The 14,802-nt window shown below is 30.3% G+C and overlaps 1 protein-coding gene across 2 annotated transcripts; it reads left to right on the top strand.

Annotated features, from left to right (window-relative positions):
* LOC109352276 (isoflavone 7-O-glucosyltransferase 1-like) lies at positions 1,708–7,484 on the top strand. Of its 2 annotated transcripts, none has more exons than XM_019594190.1 (2): positions 1,708–3,109; positions 7,394–7,484. In XM_019594190.1, the coding sequence occupies exon 1, from the start codon at positions 1,782–1,784 to the stop codon at positions 3,084–3,086; it is 1,305 nt and encodes a 434-aa protein (XP_019449735.1). In that variant the 5' UTR covers positions 1,708–1,781; the 3' UTR covers positions 3,087–3,109; positions 7,394–7,484. The 2 variants fall into 2 exon arrangements, with proteins under 2 accessions (XP_019449735.1, XP_019449734.1); XM_019594189.1 differs by having other exon boundaries at positions 1,708–3,115; positions 7,400–7,484.

Raw genomic sequence — 14,802 nt, 5'->3', positions numbered from 1 at the left:
TAATTGCACATTTGCTCTTACATTCTTTGTAAATAATATGTAATTTACTCCCTCAATTCTTGGAAACATGTTATTGCTCAATGTCATTTTCCTTAAAATGAGCAACTTTTGAACTTGCTCATATTTAAATCTTCCTAAAAGCTTCTTTGATCAAGTTAGGAAGCGCCTCAATTATTGGAAACGGGGACATATTATTCAGATCGTACGGCATACAAAATTGTTCCAACTAAAATTGATATTTAAATCTACAAGAATAAATTCCATTTACTTATATTTTAAATCAATGTTTTCTTCTTTTTATAAGTGACACACATGTGATGGAGTTCTGTTTCCCATAGATATTTTCAATAAACTTAACTTTTAAAATGGACATGTCGATGGGTGCACGTGTTTGTGATGATTTTCAACACTACTGTAAGTCACCATTTGTACCTAATATAACCAAAATTTATACGTATTTAAATTCTAGTCTAGAATCAGTATGTGTGTAGTTAACCTACAATATTAGCGATTTTATCAATATTAACAGATGAGGAAAAATAGAAAATTAAAGTGAATTTATATTTTAAAAATTAAATATCAAAATAGTAATTTAATTTTTAGCGATTAAATTACTATTTTAATGTATGATATTACACATGAACAGTGCAACCGTGCAGCAATTAAAATTTAAACAAAATGTATTATAGAATTTCCTTAGTATTTTGTAGAATATATTTCAAATTCTTGTGCACCCATATGACTACACGACATATAAGAGGAGCCGCCCCTATCCTGTTTGCTTATGGACCGTCAGCTAATAGAGTGAGACTCCTCAGACACAAATGACTTTTTTCTTTGTATTTAAAGTGTAAAAGTGTAATATCATTTTAAATACAAGGGATATAAATGTTATTAAATGTTGCATTTTCTTTACTTTTACATAGCACTTCTCTCTCCATTAATGGAGAGAAGTCTCACTCTAACTAATAAGTATGATCATTGACTCTATTATTTCTTTTGATGTAATCAACATTATTTTTCACTCCAATAATCTATTAATTTTTGTAGTGTTATAGTTGTTGTTGATCCTAGGAATTAAACCACTAAATTTATAGTTTTTTTCAAAATCTAATAGGAGATTATATTATTAAATTAATCCCTTGTTATTTCTATCACATTTGTTATAAAGCTTTTGTTTATATTATAATAAGTAACAAAGAAGTTGAATATAATTTGATGAAAGTAATATTTAATTTACATTACAAACTTAATTAAAAAAAATAGAGAAATCAGGGATGAAAAATAAAAATAATAAATAAAATTAGACTTTGGAAAATAAAATATAAATACCTATTGCATTTGCTAAAGATCAAGAGTTAAAAATGAGACTAAAGAAGTGCATTATTAAAGTGTTGTTATAAAATAATATGTGCAACAACATCATAATTCTATTTATATTCCACTACTCTCATTAATATTTTAATAACCTACCATCCATTATTACTCTCCATTATTGGATAGCCTACAATTATTAAGAGGTGATTGTTTAGTGTTATTAAGTTAATTATATTCCTAAAATTACTAAAATGTTAAAAAAATGGATTTTTATGAATAATATTTGTTAAGAAAAATTTTTTATTCAACCCAAAAGTAATTAGTTTTTTATTTTTAGTGTTAAAAAGAATGTTCTTAGAAGTACTAATACTTAGGCATAGTGGACAATGCCTATAAATAGAGCAAACTTCTTAATCTTCATCTGAATATTTTCTTAAGTAAACTTGAATCATCTTTCAATAAAAATGAAGGATACCATAGTTCTATACCCTGCTGTAGGAAGGGGACACCTACAATCCATGGTAGAGTTAGGCAAACTCATCTTAACCCATAACCCTTTCTTCAACATCACAATCCTAGTCCCTACCCCACCCAACACTACAATCACCAAATTTGACCACACCACCTTCGACTGCGACTCCGCCATCACCTTCCACAACATCACCGCAATATCATCCCCTCACGGCGGCGACACCCTCCCACCTCACTTACTCGCGGTGGAACTCTCCCCCCGCAGCAACCAAAACTTTCATCACACACTCAGATCAATTTCCAAGACTTCACGTCTCAAAGCCATAGTCTTGGACTTCATGAACTATAGTGCCCCTAATGTAACCGCCACACTAGGCATCCCAACGTACTTTTACTACACCTCCGGAGCTTCTTCTCTTGCGGTGTTGCTCCACCAAAATGGTCTTGTTCCTGTTCCTGGGCTACCTCGGCTTTTGAAATCGGACATGCCTGAGCCTTGTGACCCTTCGCATCCCATTCACCATGTGTTTCTTGATATAGGGAGAAGCATGAGACAGAGTGCTGGTGTTATCATAAACACGTTTGATGCAATAGAAAGTAGGGTTATTGAGTCGTTAAAGGAAGAAACCATGCCTGTGTTTTGCATTGGACCTATGCTTTCTACACCTTCTGGGGAAGAAGATAAGAATGGGTGTCTGAGTTGGCTCGACTCGCAACCGAGTCAAAGTGTCGTGTTTCTGAGTTTTGGAAGCCATGGGAAATTCTCGAAGACTCAGTTAAAAGAGATAGGTATTGGGTTGGAGAAAAGTGAACAAAGGTTCTTGTGGGTTGTGAGAAGTGAGTTAGATGAAGCGAGTTTGGACGAGTTGTTGCCAGAAGGGTTCTTGGAGAGGACAAAGGAGAAAGGAATGGTTGTTAGGAACTGGGCCCCACAGGCGAAGATACTGAGTCATGACTCGGTGGGTGGGTTTGTGACTCATTGTGGATGGAACTCGGTGTTGGAGGCTGTTTGTGAAGGAGTGCCAATGGTGGCGTGGCCTCTTTATGCAGAGCAAAGGCTGAATAAAGTGGTTATGGTGCAGGAAATGAAGGTGGCTTTGGCTTTGGAGAAAACCATTGATGGGTTTGTGAGTGCAACTGAGTTGGGGGAGCGAGTTAAGGAGCTCATGGACTCGAACGAAGGAAAAGAGATTAGGAAGAATATTTTCAATATGAAAATAGGTGCTAAAGAAGCAAGAAGTGAAGGTGGATCTTCTCTTGTTGCGTTGAGTAGGTTGGGTCAGCTGTGGAAGGAGTAAGTTTGCAATTCCATTCATGGTTAGGGGAATAGATATATCTTGTTATAAACTATGTCCTAAATTTTATCTCGTGTTAATAAAAACATGCTATATTAATTAAAAATTCTCTTTTTGTTTCAACATCATTGATATAAGATATGATTTGGGATATCATATACCTTGTTGTTGCTGCGTAGGTGATATTTTCATTTTTGTCTATTTTTCTCTTCAGGGTCAACTAGATATGTTCTATGCGTCTTGTAGTGTCAAAGGGGAAAATCTGTAACTTAAATATGGTGGTAGCTAGTGAAGTTTTATGTACATTGTAAATGTCTCCCAGTTTAATAAATGTATACATAATTAGACTCAATTTAGTTCTCATGTAATGTCAGACATTTTTATATGTAATATCATTTCCAATATCACTGAGTTCACGCTAGTTGAAATATTGCAATATTCTTCATTCAAACTAAAAATGGTACATGCATTGAAATGTTTGAAACTCTTACTTTAATCAGTAACTTAGTGGTAATTTACTAAATTATATCTTAACGTTTCTTGGATGAGTTCCAATTGAATATATACTTAATGTGGGAATATTTGAATTTATAGCATAGATTAACAAGTCTGAAGACAACTTAGACATGTATATTATTACTAACTCTGAACACTATCAATTATGTATGTAATTTGATGTATGAGACTTCCTTTAAATGTAGATGGTTGTTATATAGAGCGTCTCTTTGTTTTGCCCTTCCAAAGAGGAATGTTAAAGCTCAGCACTATCTTTAAGAGCAGCTTTGAATGTTGTGATTTATAATTTTTTGGTACACATCAACTCTTTTATTATTTTTGTTAAACTCTATGTATGTTTTAGGGGATTTAGGTTAGAGGTAGGGAAGGAGAATGTGTAAGGTAAATGACAAAAAGTAAGATTGAACTATTAGGACTTGATTCATGAAATTGAAGCAAAGATCATATGGCTTATACACTATTTGCATTGATGAACACAACTACAATGTACAAGAAAAAACTAAATTTACAATGAAGGGTTGTGGCATTCCAGAATTTACGATTAAACAAGCATTGCAACCATTTGTTTGTTTTGTATCCTCAATAAACTTTCCATGGAGATGCATATTTGCCCAACACTTCCAAACATCAACTACAAACAAATCAATCTTATTCTTGAAACTATTTGTCTTGCAACAAAAAAGTTAATCAAATAATTGTTTTCCATCTGCATATTTGTCGTTTAATAAAGAAATAAAATATTTAATCTAAAGCAAACTTGAGCCAGTCAAATAAACAATGTAAAGAAGAAAAAAGCTGGCAGTTGAAAGAGATGTTATGCGTTAGTGGAAAAAAGATGTCATGCAAGGCTTTAAAAATGTGATCATTGATATTTATATGCAGATCTACATGACCTAACACTCTATCTTCAAATCTGCATATTTTTTACTTTATTGTTTTTCTTCTTATTTTTCATTCATTGTTCTTATTATATTTGTTCACATTAGAGCATCTATCATCCAACAAAATTTCTATCTTTATTTTTTAAATCTCACGCATTATTTTATAATTAGCTCCTGAATTTTAATGAAATTACACAAATCACTCTTTCATATTTTACACCTATAAAATCCCCCATTAATTTATGTACATATATTACATTGACTACCCTTATATGATAAATAAATGTGATATTTAAAAAATTATGATAAATGTAATTAAACAAAATAAAATATGATATATTAATAGTATATGAGTCAATATATTTTCATTATTTTTGGTTCATTACAAATTATATTAATAATTCTAAGGATATATTATTTAAATCATTCTTACACTATATTATAACGAACAAAAATAATGACAATGTATTGACTCGTATACTATTTGGACTTGTTTTGACAATATACCATATTTTGTTTAACTTAATTACACTTATCATTATTTTTTGTTTAAAACATCACACTTATTTCTCATGCAATGATAGTCAGTGTAATGTATGTATATAAATGAGAGTTTTTTTTTGTAGATTTAAAAAATGAATGAGTGATTTGTGTAATTTCGCTAAAGCTCAAGGAATATCAGTGTAATTTACTCTTTTATAATTTATTACAACTCATCATAAAATAAAAACAACATCTACTTTCTTCACAATGTCAAATAACATTCTATTCTTATTTGGGTCATACAACATATCCCACACTTTTATATTTTGCAATAAATATAAGAAAATATTTAGAATAAATACTTTATTAATAAATTAAAAATGACTACAAAAAAATTATAACTACATTTTTTTGTTATAAATTATAAAAAAAATTATGTAGACACGAATAAATAAAATAGTATATTGTATTAAATAAAATACATTAAAGATAATTTCAAAATATAATAGAAATTACAACATAATAAATTAAAAGATAAATAAAATGCTTAAAATAAATAAAGTATATAACAAGTTAACAATACATAAATTTCATCTCTTCTCACTAAGAACTATTCTTATTTAAGAACAAAATTCAAGAAATAAGAATATCACAATAAAAAATATAGTAAAAATATTCTTATTTTGTTAAGAATAACACAGTAGATGTTGTAGCTCATAATCTTATTTCTACAAATATTTACTTCATTGTTAAATTAATTCAGAAAAACAGAAGGTAGGTAGTGAGACTCTTATTTTATTGAGCATAATTGGTCTCGAGTATTGGATTGTTATAGAGATATTATGCTGTGATAAAAATAAATTTTAAAGGATGCATATTTTTTTATTGTTTTTAAATTACATATTGTGAAAAATTAAAAATCCTTTTTTTCTCTTATACTCCAATATTTGAGGGTTAATACTAGACATCAATTCCATTTTCTTACTCGTGTATTAATTTGTCACCTAATGTTTATTTTTTCTGAATTTATTAAAAAAATGTTATTGCCATATTTAAATATAGTTACTTTCATATTTCTTTAGAAACATATATACTTCATTTTTTATATTTTATTATTTTATGTTATTTAAGGTTGATACATACAGATTAAGAAATTATCAAGATGTATTGTGTTTTAACTAAAACATTCATATTTATTTCCTAAGAGATATAAGAAATGATAAAATTAATAAAAATATGATATGTATATTTATTGAATGTTGATAGAGCTAAAAAAAAAGTTTTAAAATATACTTTAAAATTGTAAAACAATAATAATAATCTTATTTACTTGTTGATTGGGTGAGACACCCATCAAATTGTCTCTCACTTTATTAATTTAGAGATTATGTAGATATGAGTACCACTTGTTCTCCTAATTTCTTTATCTCTTGATTAATAATATTTTCATTGTTAATAAAAAAAAAACTATGATGATCTTTTATTTACAATCATTATATTTTACAACTTTATTGAAGTTTTAGCTTATTCTTATGTTTTTTGAACTCTTATGGATGGATACTATCTCTAAAACTTGATTTATATATAAACTTAATTAAATTATTTAGAGCATGCAAATTACATTTAAAATGGTGTGTTTGGTTGGAAGAAAAAATTTCTACTTTTATTTTCAAAAACAATTTTGATTTCCATGTTTTCATTTTCTTAAAACATATTTTTATTATTATTTTGATTTTCAGAACCATTCATTCTAAGCTTCACAAACAAGAATAATTATCCTTGCAATTAATTCAATTTTAAATTTTAATCACTAAAGTAGTTAAACTAATAATTTTATAGGATGTCTACACATTTGATACTTGCATTTAATTTCTTTTCCAATAGATTTTATACCAATAATACATTGAACACTTTTAATTGTTAGATTTTGTCATTAACTACTACAAAGATGTCTGAAAAGTCACAACATGCCTCATGGAGTTGTAGGTGCCCTCCAAAAAAGTTAAAGTTAAAATAAATTAGTAACATACATGTATTTTATTATTTAATTAAGTTTACAGTAAAGTTAATTAGTGTTAATTTTGATCCCAAAATCATATGTTATCATATCCATCATCAAACTATTTCAACAATATCATAAGAGAGGCGATAAAAGTTATGATGTTGAGGGATAAAAAATTAATTTTATTATAAAGATGTGTGATGATCTGAATAAGGGAGACACTCTTCAATTGATTTTAGCGTTTTGTTGATTAGTAGAAAAAATAATTGGAAAATATATTCTCTCATTCCATATTTTTTGATATTTAATGTTATACACATAATTTAAAAAAATAAATGAAATAAAATTTATCTAAAATAATTGTATTTAATACACATTATTAGTACACAAAATGATTCATGACATATTTTATCATAGCATATCCTTGTTAGGTGACATTTGCATTCTTCTCTAATTTTCTCTTCAGGGTCAACGAGTGTGTTCTATGGGTCGCGTCAAAGGCACAAATCTGTAACTTAAATATGGTAGTAGTGAAATATATACATAATACGCAAAGTATATTTAAATCCAAATTAAATTATATTAGTTACATTAGTAATTCTCAATATTATCTATTTATTTTTTAAATCCAATGAATTAAAATAGTGAAATTTAAAAGTTATTAAGTTTCATTTTTTCTCTCTCTTCATCTCTTTCACTCACTAATTTCATCCATTAAATTAAAAAAATGAATGAATAAGATCGAATATAACAATAGTATATTAAGTTGAGTATAAATCTCTCCTTATATATAATTACACTCAATTTACCTCTCATTTAATGTCAGACATTTTTATATATTTAATATCATTTCCAATATGATTTTGTTCAAGCTAGCTGAAATATTGCAATATTCTTCATTCAAACAATATCATTTATTATTCAAGTATTAATATTCAGGTAAATGGTACATGCATGGAAATTGTTTGAAACTCTTGCCTTAATCAGTAACTTAGTGGTAATTTACTAAATTATATCTTAACCTTTCTTGGGTGAGTTCCGATTGAATACTTAACGTGGGAATATTTGAATTTCTAGCGTAGATTAACAAAGTCTGAACACAACTTAGACATGTACATTACTAACTCTGAACACTATCAATCCTGCATGCTATTAGGTTGATTTATGAAATTGAAGCAAAGATCATATGGCTTATACACTATTTGCATCGACGAAGACAATTACAACATAGAAGAAAAAACTAATTTTACAATGAAGGGTTGTGGCATTCCAGAATTTACGATTAAAAAAGCATTGCAACCAGAGACGGATCTTGACCATAATTTTAGAGGCGGCAGCATTATGATTTATACATAAATAACATATGAAATCATTATAATATTATATAAATTTTTTAATGTAAAAATGAGTTATTCTTTCATGTTTAAATTCCCAAGAAACATGATAAAAATATAACATAACAAATCTATGAAGAAATTGCAAATATTCCTAAGTACATATAAGTTCATTATCTCTTATAAACATTACATGTATTTTAAACTCAGAAGAATCGAGCATAAAGTTAGTTTTTCAATCCTTTCAAATAGAAAATCAAAATAATGTATGCTTGAGATTGATACAAATATTTTTTTAAGAGAAAAATATATAAAGATAGAAATAACGAAATTAAGAATATCATACGTAGCAATGGAATAACCCAACTAAAATTAATTAATAAAAAAATAGTTCACTAACAAAGAATAACAACGTCCATGAATAAAATTTGATGCAAGAAACAAACAAATCATGAGTAATCATGTCATGACTTCATAGGCATATGATAATATGTCATGAAAAAACAATTGATGAAAACTGATTTATAAAGAGCAAATGTGACATTTTTAAGGTGTAAAAATAAATGGGTTTGAGTTGGAGAGTTATCTAAAGCGATATTTGGGGAGGGGAATATGTCATGTGATACTAAAGAGAGTGAAACTTCATAAAGGGTAAGAGTTTTTAAGAGAATATTAAATTTTTTATTGTCCATAAGTTGTGTAGAAGTATTATTCTTTGAGAGAAGAATATATGCACTAACAATGTATTAATTTTATACTTTTTCACTTCATCATCTACCATTCATATTCAATCTTTATTAACTCTATAAAAAATTAATCTAAATAAATGATGAATGATGTAATGAATGTGTATAAATTTTTACATTAATAATACATAAATATTACACTCTTATCCTTAAGTTTTTTTGTTAAATTTTAAAATATACCAAAAAAAATATCTCTAATATTTTTTTGAAATATTTGAGGGGGGCAACTGCCCCACCTGTTCTAGAGAAGATCCGCCCCATATTGCAACCATTTTTTTGTTTTGTATCCTCAATAAACTTTCCATGGAGATGTGTATTTGCCCAACACTTCCAAACATCAACTACAAACTCATCAATCTTATTCTTGAAACTATTTGTCTTGCAACAAAAAAATTGATCAACTAATTGATTTCCATCTGCATATTTGTCGTTTAATAAAGATATAAAATATTAAATCAATTGGAGCATTCACTGAACAATTCTTGTAATTCGTATGTTTAATACATTTAACACATGTTGAAATTGTTTTACAGCATGTGTTTATTAGTTTGTTAGAGAGTTAGTTAGGTTAGTCGTATTGCTTACGTTATAATGCATTGTATATAAACAACACTCTCTTGTATCATTAGTATATTCAATCAATACAATCAAAACATACATTCCATACACTTTTCTATTTTCCTGTTAAAATCACAATATGTTATCAGAGCCTTCATCTTGAAGGCTTTGGTCACTGTTGCGCATTCTCTAATAATTATTATCTTTCTCTTCTAAGATTCAACAAATGTTGTGGATGAGAAGGGAAGGAGGACACCAACTACACTTCCAAGAAGGCTAGAGAATCTGGTGGTGATACTGCTCAGAAAATAAGTTATGCCGACAATGTTGCTGAAAAGACCAAAGAGAAGATCCAAGATGTTGCATTTGGGGCATGACTATATAGTGTAGAGAAGACCAGAGAAATGAAGGACGCAACTACGGAGAAAGCTAGTGGCATAGCAAATGCAGCCAAGGAGAAAATCAATGAAGAAGCCAATGAGAGACAGAGAAAGTCAAATGAAGAGCTTAATTGGGTCAAAGAAAAAGCCAAAGAAGAGTATAATGCTGCAAAGGACACCATAACCTCTAATCTTGAAAGTGCTCTGCAAAAAAAATCACAAGATAAAGAAAATTATGGAGTGCAACAATGATGAAGCTGTTGGGCTAAAGAAAAGCAGTGAGGTATTCCTGAGGTCAAGGATGAGCACACAAAATTTTAAAGATTTTAAGGAATCTAACAACCAAATCTATAGTATTAGTGTCATGCAAGATTGTTATAACATATTTTCAAGGCTCTGTTTGTAAATGAATGATTAAAGATGTTGTCAAGAAAAAAAGAATGAAATTTACGTCAAGAAAATGAATACTATGATCAAGGGCAACTAGAAAGCTTTAACAATGTAAAACCATGAAAAAGCATAAGAATATGGTCAATATTTATGATCAAGAATATATGATTGAGAAAATTCAATCACGTTAGGATCGAAATTATGATTCATCACATTGTTATGATATCAAATCAAAATATCGAGCTCGAGTCATTATCATTTATTCTCCAACTTGATGGGGCTATCAGAAAACAAAACTAACAAACATAAACAAGACAACAACAATAACAATTAATCAATTAATTGAGTAAGTGTTAATCGATTACCACTATAGTTAATCGATTATATGGTTAGAAAATCAAGCGGAGCATTCACTGAATAACTCTTGTAATTGATACGTTTTACACATTTAACGTATGTTGAAATTGCTTTGCAATATATGTTTATTAGTTTGTTAGAGAGTTAGTTAGGTTAGTTGCATTGTTTATTTTACAAAATATTGTATATAAATAACACTCTCTTGTATTATTAGTAAATTCAATCAATACAATCAAAATATGCATTTGATACATTCTTCTATTTTCCTATTAAAATTGCAATATGGAGCATAGATGCTCTCCATACTGGACTGTTATAGATATGTAATGGATATTATGCAAACATGTGACAAAAATAAAATTTTAAGGATACAAAATTTTAATTATTTTTAAATTAGATAATGTCAAAAATTAAAAGTTCTTTTTTCTAATATTCTAATATTTTAGGGTCTAGTACTACACCTCAATTCCATTTTCTTACGTGTGTATTAATTTGTCACCTAATGTTTAATGTTTAATTTTTCCGCATTTATTAAAGAAATTGTTATTGACATATTTAAATATAATTACTTTCATATTTCTTTAAAAATATATATACTTCATTCTTTTTTATTTTTTTGTTATTTAAGGTTAATATGTACATATTAATAAATTTTCAAGATATATTGTGTTTTGACTAAACATTCATATTTATTTCCTAAGAGATATAAGAAATGATAAATTAATAAAAATATGATATGTGTATTTATTGAATGTTGATAGAGCTATAAAAAGGTTTAAATATAGTTTAAATTGTAAATCAATGATAACAATCTTAAAGCAGAACAAATGCCTAAAACATCAAAAGATGCTAGTATTTTTTTTTAGTTTCACACATATATTTTTATACCGGAGGCAATTATGTTCGAGCCGGAAACATTTACAGGTATGTGGGGTTAATTTTCTCAGCGGATATTTTTCCATTTACAATATTCGAACCTGAAACTTTACTTAAGGAGAATCAAGTGTACTTACCTCAAATATCACATTTTTAAAATATAAAATACCCGCAACTTGCCATTTATCAAGATTTAAAAATTAAACTATGATAGTATTTTATTTACAATCAATATATTTTACAACTTTATTGATGTTTTAGCTTATTATGTTTTTTAAATTCCCGTGTGGATAGATACTATCTTTGAAGTTGATTTATATAAACTTAATTAAATTATTTAGAGCATACAAAATACATTTATAAAATTTCAACAAGTTTAAGTTAATGTTAAAATAAGTGTAATTCAAAAGTTAGGTAATATAGTTGCAGAAGTTTCCATATTAGGAAAGTCAGTTAGTTGAATTAGTTGGAAAGCTTGCTATATATAGTAAGTTTGGTGTTTTGATTTTCATTCATTTCTATATACAAAGAAGCACATTCAATCTACTCATCCCTTTCTTCCTTTCTTCTTAATTCTTCTCTAACAAACTGGTATCAAGAGCTGATTTCAACATGGGACCAACAAATGGAAGTTTCCCTGCAAATCTCCCCATCCTCGACGACAAGAATTGGAATAAATGGCATATCCAAATGAAGGTGATCTTTGCATACCAAGAGATGCGTGAGGTGGTTGAAGAAGGATACCCTGCACTGACAGAAGGTGCTGCAGATGCTTTGAGGGCAGTGCATAGAGAAAATCAGAAGAAAGACAACAAAGCTATGTTCTTCTTGCATCAATGTGTTGACAATGCACACTTTGAGAAGATAGCCCCTGCAAGGACAACAAGAGAAGCATGGCAGATTCTTGAAGCTTGCAATAAGGGTGCAGACCAATTGAAGAAGGTGAGATTGCAAACCTTAAGGCGTCAATATGAATTGATGCAGATGGAAGTGAATGAGAAGGTAGCAGATTTTTTCAATAGAGTGATTGTCATCACTAATCAAATGAAGGCCTCTGGTGAGACAATCACAGATCAAACAATTGTGGAGAAAGTTCTTCACACCCTAGCACCAAGATTTGATCACATTGTTGTGGCAATAGAAGAATCAAAGAATTTAGCAATCTTGAAGGTTGAAGAGTTGCAGGGGTCCTTAGAAGCACATGAGTAGAGAATGATGGAGAGGTCTAGTGAAAGAACACATGATCAGGTGCTTCAAGCACAAACATGGAAGAAAGGAGGATTCTACAAAAGGGGAATTCAAGGAAGAGGAAGATTCAGAGGTGCTTCTACTGGTTCAGGGAAACAAATCTTGAACTTAGAAGGAGGTGAGCAATCAGAAACATCCATAAGAAGAGGTTCACAGAATTGGAGAGGAGGCAAGAGAAGGGTTGATAGGAAGTCCTTGAGGTGCTTCAATTGCAACAAGATTGGTCACTTCTCCTCTGAATGTAAGGCACCAAGTAATGAGGCTAACTTGGCTAAAGAGAACCAGGAATCAGATGAAGAGCCTGTTTCCTTGATGATGCTAGCAAAAGAAGATAACAAACATTCAGAAATATGGTACATTGATTCAGGGTGTTCTAACCATATGACTGGCCATAAAGATTGGTTGATCAATCTTGATGAGAACAAGAAAAGTGGAGTCAGGTTTGCTGATGGTAGACACATCTCAGCAGAAGGAATTGGTGATGTAATGGTCAAGAAGGAAGATGGAAGAAATGCAGTAATAACTGGGGTTTTGTATGTTCCTGGTTTGAAGAGCAACCTCATTAGCATGGATCAACTATTGGAGAAAGGATTCACCCTGCATATGAGCAATGGCTATCTTGAAGTTTATGACACTTATCACAAATCGATCTTGAAGGTTCCTCTCACCAGAAATAGGACCTTCCAAATCAAGGTAAATGCCTTAAACTCACATTGCTTGGCTACTGAGGTGGAAAAGGATAGTTCCTGGTTGTGGCACCAGAGATTTGGTCATCTGAATTTCAAGGATTTGAGCCTGCTAAATTCTAAGAGCATGGTGTCTGGCTTGACTCATATCAAACTACCTTCAAAGATCTGTGAAAATTGCTTGTCAAGTAAGCAACCTAGATCCTCTTTCAGTACCTATAGTGCATCTAGATCTAAAGCTGTTTTAGATGTAATATATGCTGATGTGTGTGGTCCAATTGATACTATATCAATGGGAGGAAATAGATACTTTGTATCCTTTGTTGATGAGTATAGTAGGAAGATGTGGGTGTACTTGCTCAAAGCCAAGGGAGAAGTCTTTGGAGTGTTTAAAGTCTTCAAGGTCATGGCAGAAAAACAATCAGGGAAGCATATCAAGGTGTTTAGAACAGATGTAGGTGGTGAGTTCTGTTCAAATGAGATTGAGAATTTCTGCTCAACTCATGGAATTCTACATGAAGTTACAACTCCCTATACACCGCAGCACAATGGAGTTGTTGAGAGAAGAAACAGAACCATTATCAACATGGTTAGAAGTATGTTGAAGGAGAAGAAATTGCCTCATCATTTCTGGGGTGAAGCAATTATGACTGCTGCTTATGTGCTAAACCTGTGTCCAACAAAGAAGCTTGGATCCCAAGTACCTGAAGAAGTGTGGTCAGGACAGAAACCATCAGTTCAACACCTCAGAGTTTTTGGTTGTTTGTGTCACAAGCACATACCATATCAGAAAAGGAGAAAGCTGGATGATAAGAGTGAAACCATGATCTTCCTAGGATACAGCTCAACTGGTGCATATAAGCTGTATAATCCTAGAACAAAGAAGGTAGAGTTCAGTAGAGATGTGTTGTTTGAGGAGCATTTGGCATGGAAACCAGAAGTTGTCATTGATCAATCAGTAACCAGAATTGATATGGAACCAGGACAGGCTACACTTGAGTTAACTAATGCAGAGGAATTGATAACTGATGAATTAGCCTCATCAAGCCAGTCTCAAACAGAACAAACTCAAAGACCAAGCAGAAGCAGAACTAGACCAACAAGACTGAATGATTTTGAACTCTTTCAGGACTCTGAGTTTGATAGTGAAGGAGAAATAATTCATTTAGCCTTACTTGCTGATGCAGATCCAATTTGTTTTGAAGAAGCATTAGAAGATGAAACTTGGATGCAGGCCATGAGGGAAGAATTAGCATCAATTG

This window comes from Lupinus angustifolius, chromosome LG07 (genome assembly GCF_001865875.1).
Source record: "Lupinus angustifolius cultivar Tanjil chromosome LG07, LupAngTanjil_v1.0, whole genome shotgun sequence".
In the NCBI taxonomy this organism is placed as follows: domain Eukaryota; kingdom Viridiplantae; phylum Streptophyta; class Magnoliopsida; order Fabales; family Fabaceae; genus Lupinus; species Lupinus angustifolius.
Note: the sequence above shows the minus strand (reverse complement) of the source record. Positions and strands in the feature narration are given on the sequence as shown.